This window comes from Megascapheus bottae, chromosome 2 (assembly GCF_031878675.1).
Source record: "Megascapheus bottae isolate mThoBot1 chromosome 2, mThoBot2.hap1, whole genome shotgun sequence".
In the NCBI taxonomy this organism is placed as follows: Eukaryota; Metazoa; Chordata; class Mammalia; order Rodentia; family Geomyidae; genus Megascapheus; species Megascapheus bottae.
In genome coordinates this window covers 62,027,167-62,051,429 of record NC_143510.1, presented here as the reverse complement: position 1 = coordinate 62,051,429, position 24,263 = coordinate 62,027,167, and the positions used below count along the sequence as shown (strand labels likewise).

The window sequence follows — 24,263 nt, the reverse complement described above, 5'->3', positions numbered from 1 at the left end:
CAAAATCTTTTAAAGTCTTTGGTTAATAAGCAACCACAGCACAAAATTATATCTTAGCTGAGAAAGTACTTAATCAAAGGGCAACTACAAAAAAAGACAGCAATGGCAGTGAAACATGTCTCCTTCCAGTCCTATTCATGAACCTAGAACTTTTAGCACACAGGTGACCAACCTCACTTAAAAAGGAAGACATATCAATAAAAGCTTTTTGGTGCCAACCTAAGAATGATCCTTTTCTAACAATACCAAGATTTAATGTGCTTTCAAAAATCATGCTTATTTCATGAAAAAATACTTTTTAGTTTCAGGAGGGTTCAAGTTGTGATATGTAACAGAGTCTTTACTCACAAGTATGAAATGAAACACGCTTATGAGAAGCCAAGATTCAAGAAGAAGAACACAGTGTAGAATATGAAAAGGAAATCGAGGATGCTCCCCCCCCAAAGACAATTATACACAGTATCAATAAACATCTTACCTGTTCACAGTAAAAGGCTGTCGAGAAGGCTGCTGCTTTGGCATACATATTATGCTTGGCGAGCTTCTGTTGGGGCTACCTAACCCTGAACTGCTCATGCTATTTGTCCTGCTAGGAATTCCAATGCCCTGACCAACCTGGGAGTGGTTCATCATATTCCTAGGATTCATAGGCAAAATACCCCTGAAAAAGAAGTCCATTAAACTAAATAAGCTCTCTACAATCACTCATTAAAATTCTCTATAAATAAATGGTCTAATCCTAGAATCTCAAATATACTTTTAAGTTTGAATTCCTAGTTTTTATTGAATTCCTGAATTAAGTCATCTTCTATAAAAAAATTAAACGACAAAATTAAAATGGGCAAATACAGTGGAACTAAATAAAGTACTATGTAAAGTAGGAGAATCATTGGTGTGATTACTAAATTACAAATGTATTTCACATAAACACTTAGAATAATTTCATTCAAAATCCATGTCATTCTAATTTCTCCATATTAATATGCATAATCTACATTATCTCTTATTTTATTTTCATTACAGCAATGGATGTGTGGTGAGGGAACAAGGACTAGAATTATTTGAGGAAGTCATTTTAATTTGCATATCTTTAAGAAAAGAGAATAGATTTTGCAAACTTTCATCAGGTGATTATTAAACCTTGATCCACTCAGTTGACCAACTAGTATACTAGCTGCATGATAAAAACATCTTGCACAATACTTATCAACTTGCAACATATAATAAGCATAGGTATTTTTTTTCCCGCTAGTGAAAGGAACTGGGCCAGAAAAATCAAATAATTACCTTAATAAAAAAAACTACAAGCTTGCTTACTCCACAAAGATACAGCCTGATAAATAATTCTAGTCCATCAATAAATACCTGCTTGGAGATGGAGGCGTGTGAAGTGACATTGTTGGTACCCCTGTTGTTGGCGTGACGTGGCTCGGTAACTGAGTGCCTTGTGATAAGCTGCGATTTAACTGAGGGGTATTGTTGCTCATCCCCCTCATTGGAAGGCCTAGTGCACCTAATAAAAAAATTCAGAAGAAGGAAATTCATTGCCCTCAGGAATGAAATTGATATCCATCTTCTGGAGTTGGTCATTTTAAACATTTGTAAAAGATCTAATGTAATATGCAGATTTTAAGTGGACACATTCAGTTCACTCCAAATGGATTCTGATTTTAATTTTTAAAAAAGTTCTACTCCGAAATTTATTATTTTAGGAATCTTTTCCATATTTCTATTTTACAACAAATTATGTTTATCAAGGATTGTAAATATAATGAATATTATTTTTAAATTTATTAAGGGCATAGTTGCAAAATTTGCACATACAAATATGCCTTTAAGAATTTTTGCAAATTTCTCTGTGTCATACACAGAAAAAACATTCAGCCTCACCTTGCTAAAGTAACTTTATTCTTATTTAATCCTTTCAAATGTGTTTTAGAAAGTCTCTTTATTATGAATATGTATGTTTATTAACAAACATAAAATGCCAGCAGCCATTAAAAACCCAATCTGATATAGATAAGACAAAAACTTAAGATATGTATATAGATTTTAAGGTATGGTGGTCTTGTATCTTTTTTGGGGGGTAGCATATCTGGGGCTAGATAAAGGGATAAACACGTTTCATAGGTGTCACTTTTAGTAATAGTAAGGGTTTACAATGAGATATAAAACTATAAAAATTAATCAGCTTGGTCAAATTTATTTTTTTAATGTATGGGTTTTACTCAGACAAATACAGATTTTCTTTAAAATTCAGAATTACTATAGCTTTGTACACATTTTTCCTTTTTTCAAAGAAAGAATGTACAGCTGTCATATATGTTATTATCCTACCTATAAATGCCTCCTGTCTCCATCTTCCCAACCCACTTTTTAGTGCTTTCTGTTTCTAGTCTGTCGAAGAATGGTATTTTGGTTAACCAAACTTATTTTGAACTGTGACTAAATAGAAATCAAAATAGGATAAGAATGAATTAGTAAGTGCTAAAGTATTAGTGCTAAAGAATGTAAGGGTTTGTTTTTTTTTTTAAATCTTCTTTTGGTCTAAAATTTTCAAAGACCAGATTTGGAAATTATGACCTCTAGATAAATGGAATACTACATATATGATGAGTATTTATAAATATTTTCTTTCGATCATCTTTGCAAATTTTATCTTTGGCATAACAATGTATAGCTTTCAATATAGAGACTTTGCTAAGAGGGACCTCAAACTTCGAAATTGTAGGTAGGTTGGGGGTGTGTGTGTGTGTGTGTGTGTGTGTGTGTGTGTGTGTGTGCGCCCATCTGTTACAGGGGCTTGAATTCAGAGTCTGGGTGCTCTCCTTAGCTTTTTCACTCAAGGCTGGCTTCTCTAGAACTTCAGTCACAGATCCACTTCCAGTTTTATTGGTTACCTGGATGTAAGAAACTCACAGACTTTCCTGCCTAAGCTGGCTTCCAACTATTACTCTCAAATCTCAGCCTCCTTTATAACTAGAATTAGAATTACAGAATTATAGGTATTAACTAGAGCAGTTAGCTCTAGTTAAGTTCTGTGACAAAGAAAATGCCACTAGCTCTGGCAGTTACATCTAAATCTAAGACAAAATAGAGATTTGGTATGAACCTATTTAAGGTTCCTTTTAGAAGAACTCAGTCCTCTCCTTTCCTCACATATGCAAGTTTTCCATAGATATTTCCATAATGAACCACCAAATTTCAGCTTTTCACGTAATTTGTTCAACAAATACTTACTGTGTGCCTAATATGTGGTGAGCACAGTTGTAGCTGCCAGGGATACAACAGTAAATAGGACAGAGAAGACTAGCCCAGGGAGCTTAAATTCTAATACCTAAACCCCACTGTCCTAAAGTCAGCTATGGCTGCAAATTTCCAATAGGAACTGTTTCCCAGTTACTGATCACCAAAACATATGCAATTTTAGGTAAAAAAAATCACCTAGTCCAATGTTGACATTTTACAGATAAGGAATTAGAGCCTCAGGTAAGTTAACTGAATTCTCCAAGGTGACATCAAGAACCAGGACTAGAATTTAGATCTCTTAAGACCTTGTGTTCTTTAAAGGCAGCATTATGGAAGGCAAGGACAAGTCTGTCTCTATTAGCAATATGAGGGCCTACTGAATCATAACCTCTCAGAATTTTTTTTCCAGCCTTTTCTTTTTAAAGTATGTTCTAATTTTCTTCACATATTGTAAATGTTAACTTCTGTCATCTTGCCTTCTTGTTGTCAGTCTTTTAAGTTTGCTTTACCTTTTTACCCTTTTCACATATTACTATAAACATATATGGACTTTCTACATTTGTATTATCCTCTTATATAATAAAGTTACTTAAAAATATTTTAGATAATGGAGATAAACTGAATATTAGCAAACAAAATTTCTGAGGAAAAAAACTACAAAAGGTAAGGATATTTGCTCAAATTCTAAAAGTAGAGAAGATGAAATCAAATAATTTAATTTTAGCTTTCAAAATTCAACTTTATAAAAACAACTAATAAATTTAAAAATCTGAGCAACATTTGTTGAGCTAAACAGGAAAGATGAAAAGAGTGAAGTACATGACTAAAAGCTGAACCATCAGCCTGGTGCTAGTGGCCTATGCCTATAATCCTAGCTATTCAGGAGACAAGACAGAGAACTGAGGATTGTGATTTGAAGCCAACCAGGCAGGAAAGTCCATAAGTCTCTTATTTGCAAGAAACTATCCCCAAAAAAGACATAAGTGGAGTTATAGCTCAAGTAGTAGAGCGGTCTTGAGCAAAACAGCTCAGGGACAATGCCCAGACCCTGAGTTCAAGCTCCAGGAACGGCACAAAAGAGAAGGAAAAACAAAAACAAAATAACTGAACTGTCAATCTTGAACGTTTGGTTATTTTAAATTTAACTTAAAACTGAAGTTCTTTAAACAGAATTAGTAGCACTAACTAAGCACATGCAAAGGTCTATTTTCAGGAAAAAATATTAAGTCATTAAATGAGTTACTTCAGTCAAAATATTACAATTGGACATGTTCAGGGGAAGAGAAAAATTAGCATTTTACTAATCAATTGGAAATAATCCACAAAATAATCTCCAAAATATTAGAAGTCCAGACTAGGGGAGAACGGAGGAGGAGATGGAAAAGAGGGAAAGGAGGAGGGACAGAAAATTATATATGAGTCTATATGTGAGTAAATAACCAAGAGGACAGAATTAAAATTTACTGACCACTGAAAAAACAAGCATTTGCTATTATCTCATTTTCTTAACAATCCTATAAAGGATGCACATGCACATGCATGCAGCGTGTGCACGCACACAAACACTTTTATAAATAAGGTATTAAAGAATGAACAGTGAAGGGGGTACAACTCTTTTTCTTTTAGGATTATATGAACATACTCTAAATAAATGACTTCTGAATTGTTTAAACAATTATGAATGAATTAGATTCTTCATTGATCTTTTTCAGAAAACCTAAATATGATCTAAGAAATTATTCCATTAATTATTTCTGATGCACAAATATCTTCTCTAAATACTTATGGCAAGATGTGTCATCCTATATTTAACCTTTTCCTAGTGCTAAATAATATTACAAGTTATATGGAAAACAAAATTGTAAGAACAGCAACCAAATCCCTAATAGTCATCTTTAATGAAGTTCCCTGAAATTTTTATTAATTGACACAAGGGAGTTTAAAGTACCCGTTCTATTCTCTAGTATTCAGTTTTCTGTAGAAATCCATTGTTATGCCCATACTAAGAAAGTGTCCCAATCCTAAATGATGCTTTATCTCAATGTCTTATTTCCAACCTGTCATGCATGCAGTTGATAAACATTTCCTGTAAAATGGTTTTATGAGCTAGCGTGGGATCTTTCTCTGCTTTCTGGACACATGACTCATGTCATTCTGCTCTGTCATGCCAACGCAGAAACTGGGATCAAAGTAAGTTTATCTTTTTAAATTGTTTATGTCAGAAATGTCACATTACAGCAAAATACATACATACTGCTTTTCTCATAATGCCTTGGATGTGTGCTTACCAAACTTTTTTTTCCTTGACAGTCCTGGGGCTTGAACTCAGCCTGGGCACTGTCCCTAATATTTTTTACACTTCACCACTTGAGCCACAGTGCTATTTCTAGCTTTTTCTGTTTATGTGGTACTGGGCTTCAGGTATGCTAAACAAAAACTCTTACCACTAAAGCCACATTCCCAACCCCTTACCAAACTTTGGAATAACTGATCTAAAAGTAATAGAAGGTATAGTTAGTAGTAGGTTATACTCTCAATGAGCGTAATATAAAAGCTAAGAACTACATTTTACAATCAAAGAAATTAATCCCCCTAAGCACACAGTAAAGGACTTAACCCAAAAGAAGTTATTATTTGAAACAAATAGCCCAACAATCCTTGGTAGTGCTAGTGCAGTGAGACCTCCCTGTTGCCCCTGGGATGCAACCCTAGGCAAGTTTAAACTGTGCTTGAGTCTGGGCCCCAGGCCCTGCAAGTAACCTTAGGGAGCTAGACATCTGACAGGACAGAGAGCAGTCAAGGGAAAGACAACTGCAATTAGGAGTTTGTGCACTGGGGAAAGAATAAATATTGTTTTATTATACAATTTTCTTCACTAAATTTATAGAATTCAGAAGTACACAAAATTTCAAATATCCAACTAAAGTATAAACAACAAACAAAATTGGACATAAATATATTTGCTCAAGATCACAAGCAGAGAGGCATAAAGATAACTACAGAATTTCTGATTCCTATTTCAATATCTTTTCATAATTTACGGTAGTTGCTAACTTTCATATTACTCAAGGAACCCTACTATCTGGCTCCCATTATCAGAAACTGATTTAGTCTGATTCTAAGTAACCTGTTAGAGAGTGTGGATTGTAGCAGCATTGAAAACTACTATTTCATAGCAATAAGTCCAATCACAATTAGAATTCTGTAAGAACTCAAAAGATTTCCTAATTACTATTCTAGGATTTATAATACTACATATTCAATTAATAATCTTCTTTGTTTCCCTATTCCCTTCTTCAAACCTGTCCCTGTGCCTTTAATACTCATAATACCATCCTACCAAAAATGTTTTCAAGACTTACACAGACATGTTCACCGCTACACTATTTACAATAGCCAAGTTATGGAAACAGCCCAGATGCCCTTCAATAGATGAGTGCATCCAAAAAAATGTAGTACTATACACAATAGAATTTTAGAAAAAATAAGATTATTCCACTTACAGGGAAATGGATGGACCCAGAACAAATCATGATAAGCAAGGTAAGCCAAACTCATGAGAAAAATGGTGCATGCTTTCTCTCATATGCAGAAGCTATAGCCAAAATATACTGGGAGATACAAGACTTTGGCAGTCACACAGGGAGACCAAAAGAGGATAATTTCAGGAGAGGAATTCAAAGGCACAATGCCTTTGTGTCTCTGATCATACAGATTTGTTTTTCTCTTTGTCTTTCTTGTTTGTCTATCACTGGGAGGAATGGAGGGCAAAGAAGTGGAGGGACGAAGGGTGAACAAATGCAGTACACATTACACTGAAAATGAACTATATAACTTGTGGGTGGGAACAAAAGAGAAAAACTGGGAGAAAGCAAAGGCCAGGGGTGACATTGTATGTACAAAGTCTTTACCTGACTTAGGAAATGGTAACCCCTCTGTACATCACTTTATAAAAAAATATATATACATACATATGTGTGTGTGTGTGTGTGTGTGTGTGTGTGTGTGTATCGATATTTAAGGCTGGTCTAGTGGTAGAGTACTTGCCTAGCATGCATGGAGCCCTGGGTTTGAGTCCTTGGCATCACATACACAAAAAATGCTATAAGTGGTGCTGTGGCTCTAGTGGTAGAGTGCTGGCCTTGAGAAAGCCCAAGGACAGTGCTCTCAGGCCCTGAGTTCTGGCCCCAGGATGGTGAAGTGAAAGAAAAGGAAAGGAAAGAAAAGAAAAGAAAAAGAAAGAAAAGAAAAGAGAAAAATTGTTTAAAAACAAAAAAATGCAATTAAAAAGAAAAATGACAGGAAAAAATACTCAAGAGGAATTCTTGCCCATTTACTTAAATTTAGAGATACAAAACAGACTACTTAAAAATAAACACATAGGAGTCTGACCTTCGCCACCACCAGGAAGACACCATTGAAGACGCCATGGGAACTTCAATGGATGATGAAGTGATACGGAAGTGTCTCCTAATTGATGGAGACTGCATGGGTGATGATTGGAGAATTAATCTGCTAGTGAAAAGTTTTGTTAAATGGTGCAACTCTGGATCCCATGAAGAAGGCCAGTACCAATGATGCTGAGCACCTTGTCTCACTTTGTGAATTTTCAATGGGCAAAACTTTGCTGGTGCATGATATGAATCTCAGAGAAATGGAAAATTATGAAAAGATTTACAAAGAAATAGAAGGTAACATTGCTGAAGCACATAAAAAAAAAACTTGCTGAGTGCAAAAAGGAGATTCTTAAGCAAAACGAATATGGAAGAATCACCAAGGATGTGGTGCTTTGGCATCAGACATTAAAGGAACTAGAGGCTCTGGGACAAGAATTAGAACATTTTTCACATAGTAAAGAAGTGTTGAAGATAAGCTAAACTTGAGATGCAAACAGTTTCATGTTCTTCTTAGTACTATCCATGAACTTCAGCAAACATTGGAAAGTAATGAGAAGCTGTCAGAGGGAGAAGGTAAGAAACTTTCATGGATATAGAACCTAAGTCATAGACAGGCTAGTCACTCATTCCCATGGATATTAAAATAGCTACATGACTGTGGTATGTTTAGAATTTGTTATATTCTTGAAATATTTAGTTTTGGCAGAGAAATATTTTAGTTTTAAATATTTACATTTTATTCATATTTATACAAAAATTATTTCAGTATATATTTGATTTTATTGAAATGAGGGATTATTTGTTGTTATTGTACTATAGTTTGAACTTAGGGCCTTGCATTTGCTGGGCAGGTACTTTACTATGTGAGTTTCAACTCTCACCTATATTTTTTTCTTTCCCCACCCTTTTCTTTTTATTGGTACCAGAGATCAAACTCAGGACTTGGGGCTACCTGATCTCGCTCTGCTTTCTTGCTCAAGAGTGAGCCATGCCTACTGCTTAGCTGAAAATGGGAGTTTGAGATTTTTTTTTTATTCAAGATTCTTTTGAACTGTGACCTTCAGATCTCAGCTTCCTGAATAGGGCAGGTTGCAGTCCTGAACCACCAGTACTCAGCTCAATTTTTAGTCTTAAAAATAGGAAATAACATCTAAAAATGTTTTAAAGTTGCATGATTTTGTTCCTTACCACTCTAGGTAGTTTTTGATAACATTGATGATTTTTATAAAGAAAGACTGTAAGAGGGTGGCATTTCTGGTATGTACATGAGGCAGTAAAGTCCATGAATAAAACTTTCGGGGACCCAGAACCTATAAACTATATGCATGATGTTTGTATATTCCTTGTGGGAAAGGATTCCCACAAAGGAATGTTGGGGATTGCTGATTTAAGAGATAAATCTTAAGTATTCTATACTTGAGTATTAAATGCTAGTATTAAGTTTTAGTATTTTTTAAATTTTATTTTAATGTATAGAGGTGTTACAGTTATATTCGCCAGAAAGTGCATTACTTCTCACACATTGATATCCCTTCTCATGTTTTTGTCCCCATTTCCCTCCCCCACCTCCTCCTAAATTTTAGTATTTTAATACTTGCTTTAGTATGTAATACTGGAGAAACGTGGTTAAGTGTTTTGTTGTTTTTTTTTCCTCTTTGGTTCCTTAAAATCCATTTTTAGTAGAAAACTAATAAAGAGTTGTTTTAGGGAAAAAAACAAAACACATAGGGTAAGACACCTGTAATCCAAGCTCCATTTGAATGCTAGGCCAGGCAGGAAAGCCTGTGAGACTATGATCTCCACTTAACTACCAGAACACAACTTGGAAATGAAGCTGTGGCACAAGTAGTAGAGCACTAGCCTGAGCAAAGAAGCTCAAGGACTGTGTCTAGGCTCTGACCGCAAGCCTCAGAATTGATTAAAATAAATAAATAAACAAACACAAATCAATGCTATGTTTGAGGTATTTTGAGTTTGTTCAGAAAGAATTAATAACTCCAATTTAGGGACTGAGAAGGTCAGAACAAGCTTCCTGAGGAAACAATGTATGAATTAAATAAAACAGGAGACAAATTCAATCTGAGAATGACAAGTCCTATGAGGACAAGTGAGACAGGTCTAGCGCTATGACTGTAATCTCGGTTACTCAAAGACAAGATGGTAACTAGTCCTTCCTAAAGTTTTGAAATCCCTGTCTTAAACACAAACATGTTTTTAAAAAGAAAAAAAAAAGGAAATTGAAGACTTGATCTCTCAGCATTAAGGATATGTAAGAGAAGCAGCATGGATGTAGCTAATTTCAGCAATTCCAATTATGAGAAAATTTTGCTGTCAGTACCATTTTAGAACCATAGACATGTGGCTGAACTTTTTTTTTTTTTGCCAGTCCTGGGCTTGAGCTCAGGGCCTGAGCACTGTCCTTGGACTTTCTCAAGGCTAGAGCTCTACCACTTGAGCCTCAGAACCACTTCCGGCTTTTTTCTATGTATGTGGTACCGAGGAATCGAACCCGGGTCTTCATGCATGCTAGGCAAGCACTTTAACCACTAGGCCAAACTCCCGGCCCGTGGCTGAACTTTTTAGGACTTTCATAAGATCATAACATGTATTATATGCATTTCCCAAGTGTACTCTATATTCCTCCTTGATCTACATTTTTATTATAGATTAGTGACATTCATTCACAAAATAGTGCAGACATCAAAATTTAGAACTATCCCTGCTCTTCTCTTCCACACACATCCTATATCAAATATCCCAAATCTGACCAGTTTTCCAATACCTCCATCACAAGTCCAAGTCCTCATGCTCACACTACTACTGCTGCAGTCGCAGTTGTGATGTGATACTTGTTTCTTGCCTAATCTAGTCCACTTTCCACAGAGTAAAATAATTGTTAAAAAAAAAAAACAGGAGAAACTTCCTTAAAATTTTATTTAAAAAATACAAGTGTAGGGAAGAAAGATGGCACCAAAACAATGGGGACCCCGTCTAGCTCTCTCCCACAAAAAATACAAGTATATCTTAAAATCTTTGTCATTAAATTTAGAAAAAAAATCTAAATTTTTTCAGATGTGGTCTACACATCCTACTTCACTTGCCTTCTCTCTTGGTTCAGTTTAATAAGCTTTCCTACTTATTTAACATATTAGTATTCTGTGAGGTACAGGGGTTCATATTACAATCCCAACTACCTAGAAGATAGATTGAAGATCTTAATTTGAGGCCAGTGCAAGATAAAGAAGTTAGCCATCCATGCCAAAGAACAATCTGAATATATTGTAATTCCACCAACACAGGAAGCATAAGCATGGTCCAAGTGGTAGAGTGCCTAGGAAGCATGAGACCCTGACTGAATTCAAAACTCCAGCACCACCAATAAATAGTAGTTCATGCCTGTAAATCTAGTTAATCAGGAGGCTAAGATCTAAGGATCACAGTCCCAAGCTAGCCCAGGATTCCATCTCCAATTAATTAGCAAAACACTATACTGCAGGTGTGACTCAAATGGTAGTACCAACTGTAAGTAAGATTGCTGAGTGACAGCTCAAGGCTCCACTACAGTCTGTTATTACAGTCAGCTACACAAAGTAATGCTATCCGTGTAACATATAAATTCCTTAGTCTCTCAAGCAGTTGTGAAGATTAAATGAGTTATTTTACATAAAGTACTTAAAATAGTATCAACCACACTGTAAATACTTCATATAAGCTGTCGGGGGTTTTATATAAGGGGGACAGTAAAACATGCCTATGACAGAAGCCAATAGGTGATACTAATGAGGAAAAATGAGACAGTCCGATAAACTGAAGGTTTTCAGCAGAAAAACAGATGTTATATGGATGAAAGTCTTAGGCTACAGATTTGCTTTTCAATTTGGCAAATGGCAAGGGCTTCAAATGCATCTCATAGGAAAGGGAAGTTGTATTTTTGGCTGAAATCAACTTGACAACCTAACAGAATTCCTTTACCTTAATAAAGTGGACCACTCCCAAATCTAAATTATGCTGAGAATGTTGTTCCCCCTGCCAAAGTAACTTATAAGTTAGTTTCTTCAAAGCCAGTATCTAACATAAGTTCATCTGTAACTTTTTTACTGTTTTTCAAAAGACGTAATTACTCCTGCTTTTGAAATAACCAGAAGAATCAATCTCTGACTACTTCATAGTAAAATTATCTGTATACTTACACTATTAGATTAGATATCCAAATATCTTGCTAAACGCGCATTCACCAAATATCTACCAAGTGCTTGCCTATTTAATACAGGGTACTGAAGATACACTGGTAATTAAAATACACAATGAACAGTGAAACATCACAATAATGTCTACTGCATAGAGATGAATGGTCTCTACACACAATCTGCATTATGTAGCATGGCATAACACAGATGGTAGGTACTCCGAAATAAACATCAATTCAATTCCATAAGCAACTAAAATGAGCCTTTATTTACAATTCGAATAGCATCACATGTGAACCTCCCATTAAGTTCTAGTTCTCCACAAAGTAAGCAGCCTTCACAAAGTTCTTTAAAATCCATGCATCCATGCATCCATGCATCCATCATCCATCCATCAAAAGGATATCTGTTGGAAGCATTAGATTAGGTCACCAATCTAAAGCCAAAGCCTAGATCCCAGAAAGATTTGTATCTTCTTCCAACTAAAGCCCGTCTTTTAAATAAATATTATAGTTTCATCCACATAGCTAATTATTTTGCATATAGGAAGCAATGGACACTATTCTCAAATCCTACAACAAGGAAAGGTCACCCCAAATAACCTCAATGTATTGAAAAAGAATGCTTAATTCCCTGTTCCCTGCTGGTTTCAATCTAGTAGATAACTACAGGAAACTTAGAAGCCTTTAAACCTATAAGATCTCAAATCTTACATATACATTCAAAGAAAACAAGTATGCTTGTTTCTATAGACATTATTTAGTTCACAGAAGTCACATGAATCTTTAGATGAAAAGCTACTTATACTTGTAGATAAAATCATTCTATACTGAGATCATACAATCCTCTAGAATTTCCTAAGTATGAACTATTTACACAATCATTTTACCCAAATCTTAAAAAAACACAGGTTCTAGCAGTTGTACATCTATTCCACAAGGAACCTTCCCCACACCTCACCCCCCACCAGTATTGGCCTTTCGCTCAGGGCCTGAGCACTGTCCTTGGGCTTTCTCAAGACTAGCACTTTACCACTTCAACTACCATATCACTTCTCACTTTTTTCTATGTATGTGGTACCAAGGAATCAAACCCAGGTCTTTATGCATGCACTCTACCACTAGGCCAAACTCCCAGCCTTCCATGAGGAAGTTTCTTACCTCCGATGAGTTTATCCTTCCATCTTATTTTTTCTAATCATCAAGAATAAACAACATATAAAAGACCATTTGAATGGCGTGAATTTCTGATTAACTTTGCAAATAAATAATACAAAGTTAATGGTGCTCACTACTTTTTTGTAGAAAAAAGAACTTTGAATTTTATCAACCTTAGTGTACAATTACTATAAATACTACCATAAGAATACCATCTCTCATGTACTCCTATCCACTAATTTCTTATTTATCCATCCTTCATCAGTGCTGGATCCTCATATTTCATCATTCTGACTTAAAGTTAAAACTCTGACACTCAAAGTCCTACAAAGGAGCAAGGACTCTTCTGTCTAAAACGGTATTTGTTCAGATTTTGCACTGTTGGCCCTTCAAGAACTCTCCTAAAAGAAACTGGCAATTAAGTTGCCTTTTAGTAGCAGGTTCTAAATATATCCTGTGAAAAATAACTGCAACTTGACACAAAATGATCAGTTCAGTTGATCTAAGGTTCAATTTTTCAGTAGGTTAATACCTAAAATATCCATTTCAAAGAGTAAGCTACACATTCAAAAATGCTATCATGCCTTGTTAATTGAAATATATACATTTAATATAGTGAAGTTCAACATGAATGGTAGGCATAAATAGATTTTTAAACTAGTAAGTACTTTCAAAGTATTTTCCTAAGAAAAATAAATTCAAACATTGATTTATACAAATCTAGAAGCTAACAAAAATCTATCACAAAACTGATGATACCGTTATTTCAAACCCAAGAAATTTGTGTCGTGCCAAACTACAATTCATATTGCTTTTTTAAAGTCAGATTGGATTTTAAAGAGTCTATATAGCTGATTATTATCAATGTTATTCTCTCATAAAATAAGATCTGTTCTCATGAGAAATTTTTCTCCATTCTGTAATATTTTCTGCCATGATAAACTGGGGCATTATGATAGCAAAATAATATCTTTACCGCTGCTCTATTGAAATAATAGATACATTTAAAATAGCTACATAGGGCAAGGAGTTTGGCCTAGTGGTAAGAGTGCTTGCTGAGCATGCACAAAGACCCAGGTTCCATTCCTCAGTACCACATACACAGAAAAAAGCCGAAGTGGTGCTGTGGCTCAAGTGGTAGAACACTAGCATTGGGGGGGAACACAAGGACAGTGGCTCAGGCCCCGAGTTCAAGCCCCAGGAATGGCAAAATAAATGAATAGAATAAAATAGCTACATATTTCTATGGTAAGGCTTCCCAGAAGGGTAAGACAGTCTAAACATAACACTTTACTATCTAATAGTAGACTGAACATCTAGAATCTACTTGTGTGGCTAAATCAGCTATATCTTAGGCAAAAAAAGGCTTTAAAAAATTTTTTTAATTGGAAGAAAGCTGCATATACATATATGAATTAATAACTATTATTTAGTAATTTTGTACTAGCCAATTATATTTTACAATAAAGAGGAAAACCACAAATGATGGGGGGAAAAGAAACAATGCTTGTACACAAAGTAAGTTTCATCCTCCCACTAAGCTAAAATTGATATTAAAGGTAAAATGGTGTGAAGAGCTATTCTAATGCCTATCAGAATCTTGTTTCTCCTTATATAACAGGGAAAATTCCAAACCATACAACCAATTTTTATTTGAAGGTGGTTAAGCTAATCAGTCATTAAGATGTCTTCTCAAGTTATTCTATTCTTTGATAGGAATTTATGCACTTACAATTCTTCCTTTCCATTAACAGCGATACTATTAACTGAGGTAAGATTTCAGCTAATTTTCAAATAAAAATGGCTACAATCATTTTCATGTAATATTTTGGCAAACTGATTTTGAAAAATAAAAAGATATTTTATAATTCCAAGTTTCATAAACATTTTATTTGGTGACAATATCTATCATTTATTGAGCGCTTACTATGCGTTAGGCACTGTGCCAAGCGCTTCATAAGCACTATCATTTAAAAAAATCTATAAAAGATTATAGATTTTCATTATAAAAATGAAAAAAGAAGGAAACTTCAAAAATTAAAGTTCTACCACTAGAAAGAGCTAAATAAAGCAAAAGAAGTATTGTTGAAGAAAAATATACACAGATCTTTACATAGATGGCTTACAATAGAATAAAAAATAAATAAACCAATCAAACAAAAAAGTCTTTTAAGCTTCTCTAAGTGAAAATACAGACTGCCTACTTTTGTTAGAAACTAAAAAAAAAATAACTATGGAGGAACATACAGATACAAAAGATATCAAAAGGAGTCTCAATCTATGTTACATACAAATAATAACAAATTTAGAATGAGTAAGGCCCGAGATGAAGTTTTGCTAATGTAAGTAAAACAAAACTCTAAAAACTATCTTTTCTCTTAAATGCAAAAGAAATCCACAGGGTCAACATGGCTGATTATTTACTTTTCTTTTTAAAGAATATCAGAATAAATGAAATTCTTACTTTGTTGCCCGTATAAACTTGCCCCAAATTGAGACAGCTGACCTGATGTAGATGGTGATGCCAGCATCTAGAAAAAAATTAATTATATTAGAACACAAAGCAAGATGTACATCATATGCTTCTCATTCTTCATAAAACATTAACAAATATTTTGGTTCCACATTTCCTAAAGAGAATACCAGATGAAATTAAACTTTGGAATGGAAGTAAATTTTCACATTGTTAAGAATCTTTATAAACAATTACACAAAATTAAACTATACATTCACTATTACTTCATTAAAAAAAAAGACTAAGCCAATAAAACACAAGGCTAAAATCTCAGAAAGTCAGCTCTGTAATGTTTTAAACTACTTGATTCTCAAGAAAAGAATACTACCTACAGAAGTTTGTATTTTGTTATACTATATTCTGATTTTTATACATATATATGAATGGTGTTTATCAAATGGGGTGAAAACTTATTTGTACATAACCATGTAAATGAAGAGGACCTAATGGTAAAAGACAAAAGTACCAAAATATAGATATGGCTAATTGTTTATATGAACAATCAGGACAGAAGTAGGACTAGAAATAAGGTACTCTGGTGCTAGAAGTAACAGTAGGGAAAAGGAAATGAGTAAAGAATCGTAAAGAAAACAGAGGCTGCTCTAACACTTTTCTGGAAAACGAAAATCATGCTGACACTGACTACAGTTAAGAAAACCAAGGAAAAAGAACATTTAAACAATGGCAATTTTATAAGTTTTCATGATTATATTTCTTGTTAAAATTCCTAAATTGCTCCAATTATTCTCAAGTTTGTAGAATTTGTTATACAATTAGTTTGAAAACTCATACACATTACCCAAAAAAGAACAGTATGTATAATGTACTTATTAATTTTGTAATAAGGCATCAAATCTTACATATAGTCCTTCTCAAATTCCTATGTTGTATAATCTAGACAAACCATACTAACATTCAAACTATATATTCTTAGAATGTGCAGTCATTTTAGTCTAATTTCTCCAAAGGTTATGCATAAATGAGAGACAATGAAATCAAATGCCCTCTGACACATGGGGAAGGGAAGGAATAGAGAAGAAGAGGAGTATATCACAAGGCAGACAGGTTGTGGCTTCCACGGCCAGATACTGGAATCCAAGAGCTGTTAAGAGTGATCCTACATACTACAGTATGTAATAGCAATTGTCATTTTCTTTATTGCTCCTACATGAAGTTTAGTAATGTATTACAGGAATAATAATTTAATGTTAGGTATTTATCATCTTTACTTATTCATATAAAACAAGCATTGATCTGTGGGCATGTGGATGTATACTCCCATAAATGTGTGAAAACTACAAATATATCCTGGTACAAAACCTATCCTTATTCATATATTTAGAAATTACGAAGGCATATTTCATGAAATAAACCAGTGCTAAGAATGGACCTAAATAAGTTAAGGAATGTGAATGGAACAGGATTGCTGTTCTTGGGAGCAAAGAAAATTTGCAAGACATGTATCACCACAGTATCAACTATGACTAACACACAACAAAAGTCTGATCAAAGTCAATGACAAAAGTGAACTTGTTAAGAATATATATAAAAAATCTTAGACCAAGAACACCTTACAGTAAGAAATGTAGCCTATTTAAAATGATTCCAGTTTGTAGTCAGAAAATAATCTGGTGTAAATCCTGGTTCTGCCAACTTACCTATGAATAGTGCCTCAGTTTTCTTCCTGTAAGTTGAAATATTTCACACCCACCTCATAAGAGTTGAAGTGTAGATAGATTAAAGTAGGTAAGAAACAGAGCAAATACTTAATAAATTATAAGAGCTGTTAATAATCTAATCTATAGTCCATACAAGACTCTTAATAGCACAGAAAAACATTTAGCTTGTGAGAAATGTATTAAATAACATTATTTCTAACATTTTTGTCAGAAGATCTAAATATGGAAGTTAATCATAATAATCCAAATGTTAAGCAATCTACAACATACACTGTCATCAAATGATATAATACCTAGAAAAGATAATAATGCAATTCCAGTTACTTTCCTAACACACCAAATGGCATCTTTATCACTTTCATATAGCATATTTGAAAGCAGTCAATAAATTAGGACTGCATTTTTGTGTTTCTTGTTACACAGGCACTTTTCCAATCATCTGCAGACAAGGCTGTCCTGTTCACTTTCTATACAGCTCAGGCTGACTTTGAATTTGTGATCCTCCTGGCTCTGGCTTCTAAGAGCTGAGATTAAGAGTCTAGTAAAACTGTACTTTCAAAATGCTGTCCACTGCTTTTGTTTGTTTGGTCTATCATGGGACTTGAATTCAGAGCACCCAGGCGCTGTCCCTGAGCTCTTTTGCTCAAAGCTAGAGCTCTACCACTTTGAAGCCAGTTTTTGAGTAGAACTTTTCATCTTCAGATCTCAGCCTCCTAATTACCTAGGGTTATAGGTGTGAGCCACTGGCATCCAGCAATTTCCACTGTTAACACACACAACACTGACATTTATGAACCATTAACAGTCTAAAATTTTTAAATGTGTATTTGAAGACTAACAGGCAAACCTGGCTCTGCAATCTATAATGACACATACATTTAATCTCATTTTCCTCATCTTAGGTGACTACTTCAAATATCTTTCTCTTCCAACAAATATACTACCAATCATTCAATGACTGTAAAGAAACATTGCAACGAGTTTGGTGAAGATAATATTATTGCCTTGGGGCTCTAAAATAAAAAAACTGTGTTTAATAAAAACTCTCTAGCAAAATTTTTAAAGAAGTAATTTAAAGTTATGCTTGTGTATGTGCCAGTACTAAAGCTTGAAATCAAGGGCCTTGAATTCTTGCTTAGCTTTTTTCCACTCAAGATTGGTATCCTACATCTCCATACCAACAGTTTAAATTTTAAGCTGGTTTTTTAAAAGTTTGTTGTACAACATGCCTAAAGGGACAGTGACAATGCACGGTAACCAGGAAAAAGCAACAAATAAAAGATAATTTGGGGCTATATCTTATCTACACAAAAGATCCAAGGGTAAGGAAGAAAGCACATGCATACCTGTGTATATACACTCACAGAACAAACAGGAAAGAAGCCAGGGGTGGGCAGAAAACTAAAGTAGCCACTAAGTCATAAAATTTGGTATTTATGAATCAGATAAAGTGAGATGACTTCGTTAAGTATTCCAAGCACTTTTTAAAATTAAAGTGTTCAAGTATATCTAGCTATAAAAAAATAGTGAAAGGCTCAATGTAATTAATTCCTGAATTTTTTTAATAGTCTAAGCACAGATGTACAGATGATTAGTTTAAGGAATGTTTTACACTTGAAATGCTCTTAGTATGAATCTGCTAAACTGTTTTTTAAAGACTATTAATTACACCTCAATAGCAATCACTGCAATGCTTTCTCAGAAATGTTAGCTGTTTTTAACTTAAAAAACAAAATCATGCCTGGTACTGGTGGCTCATGCCCACAATCTTAGTTACTCAGGAGGCCGAGATCTCGGGATTATGGTTTGAAGCCAGCCCAGACAAGAAATGCCATGAGGAGCCAGGAGTTTGGCCTAGTGGTAGAATGCTCACCTAGCATGCATGAGGACCCAGCTTTGATTCTGTGGTACCACATACACAGAAAAAGCTGGAAGTGGTTCTGTGGCTCAAGTGGTAGAGCTCTAGCCTTGAGAAAGCCCAAGGACAGTGCTCATGCCCTGAGTTGAAGCCCCAGGCTTGGCAAAAAGAAAAAGAAAAAGGTCATGAGGCCACCAAAAGCCAGAAGGAGAGCTGTGGCTCAAAGTGTTAGAGCACTAGCCTTGAGCACTAAAGCTCAGGGTCAGCACCCAGGCCCTGAGTTCAAGCCTCTGAACCAAAGCCCCAGGATGAGGACCAAGACCGAGACCCACACAGAATAAAATCTTGCATGTATAGGTTGAGCATTACTCAAATTATTCAAAAATCAAAAAAAGTTCAAAAATTCTCAATTTCTAAAATATTTTTGACACATTAAAAGTTTTGGATTTTGGAGAATTTTTGTATAAAAGATTCTCAATCATTGAAAACTTGTTTTGGAATATTTACCAATGTTCCAAACACTTGTTTATTTGTCTAGGGATAACTTAATCTGTATTGTAGCAACATTTTCTTGTTACTTGAATGACTGAAACTAAACAGTGTATCTATTTTTTGATATTCTGAAATTGGTTATACTTTGAAGATTTATCATTTTACCTCCATTTTGTAACCTAACTAGGTTTTCAGTCTTTCAGTTATTAAATTCAAGACACAAACATGAGAAGGGGTACCAATGTGTGAGAGGCATGCACCCACTACTTGACAAATGTAACTGTAACCCCTCGGTACATTACCCTGACAATAAAAATATTTAAAAATTATTTAAAAATTTAGAGGATAGTAGGAAGAGTGTGGACACATACATAGCCATTTATGGCTACTCAGATAGGATATTTTAGCTGAGATCTAGATGTAGCAAGAGAGAAAAAATGACAAACTTTGAAAGTACCATTTTCCTTAGAGAGAAAAGGATTCAAATAGCTTGAAATTCAACCAAGCTAACTCCTTTCTGCATGTAAATACTAATATGAGAAAACCCACTGTAGGCTAACACTACACGAATTCAAACTAATTCCTCAAAATAGTATATAACCTATTATTTATAGTTTTCAATTTTTTAAAGTAAACAGTGAATATTTCAATTCATATCTTTTGAGAAATGTTAAATAAAAGAGGTCCCCACAACTTTGTTCTTCTTATATCATTATGCTTAGGCATCATCAAAATGAGTACACACCTCAAAGAAGTCTAGGTTTTTGCTAACTCCCAAGAGTTATCCATTATTATTTGCAGATTATATATACATATATATGCATATAATCATTACACAAATATCTAAAACATTAAAAACCGGAAATTAAAATGGAATCTTGATAATCACATAGAGAAACATTTGTTGAAAATTACTTAATCAGCTCCAAGTTTTAGCTATTCAAACTTATACCTACCTAGGAATTATGTTAGATAAGACAATTGAGATATACACAAACTGAGTAATAGATCCTAAGACAGATAATGATATAGCTGATAGAAGCTCACTGTAAGATTTTCAAAGTCCACATTCTGCCACCAAAATCTAACATAATAATGCCATTAACTGGGTGCCAATGGCTCACACCTATAATCCTAGCTACTCAAGAGGCTGAGATCTGAGGATTGTGGTTCAAAGCCAAACCTGGACAGGAAAGTCTGTGAGAATCTTACTGCCAATTAGCCACTAGAAAACTGCAACTGGTGCTGTGGCTCAAATGGTAGAATGATACCCTTGAGCTAAAGAGATCAAGGAGAGTGCCCAGGCCCAGAGTTCAAGCCCCACAACAAAAAAAAAGGAAAAAAGAAAAAAAGAATATTGTTGGGCAGTTGGATATAAATTAAATATTACATACACAGAGATTCTATACATTGGTTTAAAAATCAAAGTTGAAAAGGCATGAAAATGGCAACTATAAACAGCCTTTTTAAAAGACACAAAAGTTAAAAGGATTATAGTGATATCCTTTTGAGAAGTCAATATTGGTAAAGATGGGCATTTTTATGAAAGAAAAGAGATATATAAAGGACTTTAAGATGATAAAATGGATATGGAAACAAGAGGTTTATCTTGTGTGATTATTATTACTTGAAATAGGAAAGGGAAGGGGGGAAAACAAGATGATTGGGAGGGGTGGGGTGGAGGGAAATGGGGAAAAGAACATGAGAAGGGATATCAATGTACAAGAAGTAATGCACCTACTACCTTTAACTGTAACCCCTCTATACATTATACTGACAATTAAAAAAAAAAGATGTTAAAATGGTCTTTATAAAGCTAAAGCTATGATAAAATTTTTTGTAGTTTTGATACAAATATTATGACAAAGCAGAATAAGTTTAAAAATAGGTATAAGAATAGATACTACATATTAAGATTTTAATTAGCAGAAACTAAACGGTCTAAGTCAGTAGGGAGCAAATCACAACATGTGGGCCAAATTTGGCACACCGCTTTTGTGGAGAGCATAACAGTACACTTTTTTACATTATACATTGTATAATAATTATACAATGTGCATAATTTTACCTCTTCATCTACAAAGCCTAGTCCCTATTTGGCCTTTTAAGAAAAGTTTTCTGCCACGCAGTGGCTCATGCCTGTAATCCTAGCTACTCAAGAGGCTGAGATGTCAAGATCGAGGTTCAAAACCAGCCAGGGCACCAAAGTCCAAGAGACTCTTATCTTCAATTAACCACCAGAAAACCGGAAGTGGTGTTGTGGCTCAAAGGGTAGGGTAGTAGTAGCCTTGCTGAAGAGCTCAGGGACAACACCCAGGCCGAGTTCAACTTCACAACAGACAAAAAATTAAATAAAAAGTTTTCTGACTCATGACATGAAATATAAAATGGTGAAAGAACAACTGGATAGCATCAGAGGGGAGAAGGGGAAAATATATGACACCTTACAAGTTATACTTTAAACATACATTCCTAACAGGCATAAATTCCTAAGAGAAATAAAACAGAAAAGTACTAGAAGTACTGGAAAAAGTACAAGATCTCCAAAACAAACAACAACAAAGAAAACATTGAAAAATTCCATAAAGAAATGCTAAATGTTTGAAACACATTTAACCTAATTTAAACATTATAGAATATCTTCATGTAATAAAACAACCACAAAGTATATCGTTCACAGAAACAAGTTCTAGGTAATTATGTACCAGTTTGAAAATTAAATTTTGACTGATACCAGTGCCTCATAACTGTAACCTAGCTACTCAAGAGTCTAAGATCTGACAATCACAGTTCAAATCCAGCTCAGGCAGCGAAGTACATTAAACTCTTATCTCCAATTAAACACATACACACACACACCAAAAAAAAAAAAAAAAAAGGAAGTGGAGATGAGGCTCAAGTGGTGGAGTGCTAGCCTTTAACACAAAAATTCAGGGGCAGCACTCTGGCCTTGAGTTTGAGCTCCAGAAATGGCAAAAAGAAAGAGGGGGGGGGGAGGAGGGAGGGAAGAAGGAAGGAAGGAAGGAAGGAAGGAAGGAAGGAAGGAAGGAAGGAAGGAAGGAAGGAAGGAAGGAAGGGCAGACAGATGAGGGAATGGGAGAGGGACAGGAGAGGGAAGAGGGGAGGAGAGGAAAGGAAAAGGGAGAGGAATATGCTGAGACTTATCATCTCAATAGAGAAACAAGAAATGACACTAAAGTAGGTGACCCACCAAAGAAGAAAAGACAAAGGGGAAATAACTATACAGAAAAGTCATATGTTCCATGAGTGTGTGTGTATAAAATTAGTGATATGTGTACATGAAAAGAACAACCTTTGAATATTAGCAAGACAAAAAAGCTGGCATTCTTTTTTGTCAGTAAGGGATTTGAATTCAGGGCCTGGGCTTTGACACTGAGTTTACTCAAATTTAACACTCTACCATTTGGAGCTACAGATCACTTCGATTTTTAGGTGGTTAATTGGAAATATCTCACAGACTTTCCTGCCCAGGCTGGCTTCGAACTGTGATCCATAGATCATAGCCTCATGAATAGCTAGGATTACAGATGGAACCATCCGTGCCCCCCTAATAACTGGCATTCTTGATGGCATAAAGTTTTCAAGCAAGGCCTGGTGCTTGTGGCTCACACCTGATTCCACTCAGAATGCTGGTATCTGAGGGTCACTGTTCAAAGCCAACCCAGGCACTAAAGCTCATGAGACTCTTATCTCTAATTAACCACAAGATAACCGGAAGTGAAGCTGTGGCTCAAGTGGTAGAGTGGGTGGCCTTGAGCTGAAGAGCTCAGGGTCAGTGACCAGGCCCAGAGTTCAAGGCCCACAAACAACCAAAGTGGAGGGGGGGAGATTGCTAAAGAGACAAAAATTGGTACAGACTTTCTGTCAATATATTACAGAAATTTATATAATCTTAAAACACTAACAGCAAATTTTTAGATAGCTACTATGTAATTATAATCATTTTAGAGATGAGAAAACTGAGTATCAAGAGAAAGTTCTTGATAGTAGGCCACTGAAGATATAAAAACATACTTAGTTGGCCCAGTGGCTCATGCTTGTAATCCTCGCTACTCAGGCGGCTGAGATCTGAGGATCAAGGTTCAAAGCCAGCCTGGACACAAAAGGACCTGAGACTCTTATCTCCAATTATCCCCTAGAAAACGGGAAGTGGGTCCTGGCTCAAGGGTAGGGCAGTAGCCTAGAGCTGAAGAGCTCAGGGACAACACCCAGACCCAGAGTCCAAGCCCTACGACTGGGGGACGGGGAGAAATTATTGGACCAAACATGGTTATTTCTGTGATGAATCAATTAAGTGTGACAACTAACACACACTGAGTAAGTAAAGTATATTCACTGTGGAAAACAAATATTGAGGTTCTTATTTTAGTAAAATATTGTTACTTTTGTGATGGATCAAACAGACTGATATGACAACTAGCACACACTGAGTAAGTAAAGCATACTGCACTCTAGAAAACAGATATTGGGGTTCTTGCTTTGTCAGTCCTGGGGCTTGAACTCAGGGCCTGGGTGCTGTTCCTGAGTTTCTTTCTGCTCAAGGCTACTACTACAGTTATGAGCCACTGGCACCCGGCCATGATTCATTTTTTTATCCATGCTCTAATCTCATGATGCAGTTGGAAATATTCATACTTTTCTTGTTAGAATTGCTACCATCATATTTTATTACCATTTTTCTATCAAACTTAACTTTGATTATATGGTT

At 35.0% G+C, this 24,263-nt stretch overlaps 1 protein-coding gene and 1 pseudogene across 9 annotated transcripts in view; one reads left to right on the top strand and one right to left on the bottom strand.

Annotated features, from left to right (window-relative positions):
• Cnot2 (CCR4-NOT transcription complex subunit 2) overlaps positions 1-24,263 on the bottom strand; it is a 91,532-nt gene that overhangs the window by 17,686 nt on the left and 49,583 nt on the right. For 7 of the 9 annotated variants that reach the window (XM_090328242.1, XM_090328239.1, XM_090328244.1 and 4 more), the window contains 3 exons: positions 15,455-15,521; positions 1,366-1,513; positions 479-661 (listed from right to left, as the gene is read on the bottom strand). In XM_090328242.1, the coding sequence (XP_090184368.1) occupies positions 479-661; positions 1,366-1,513; positions 15,455-15,521 (398 nt within the window). Of the gene's footprint in view, positions 1-478; positions 662-1,365; positions 1,514-3,240; positions 3,399-3,444; positions 3,522-15,454; positions 15,522-24,263 lie in introns of those variants that run through there. The other 2 variants (XM_090328245.1, XM_090328246.1) reach the window with 2 other exon arrangements.
• LOC150067213 (THO complex subunit 7 homolog pseudogene) lies at positions 7,657-8,256 on the top strand (annotated as a pseudogene).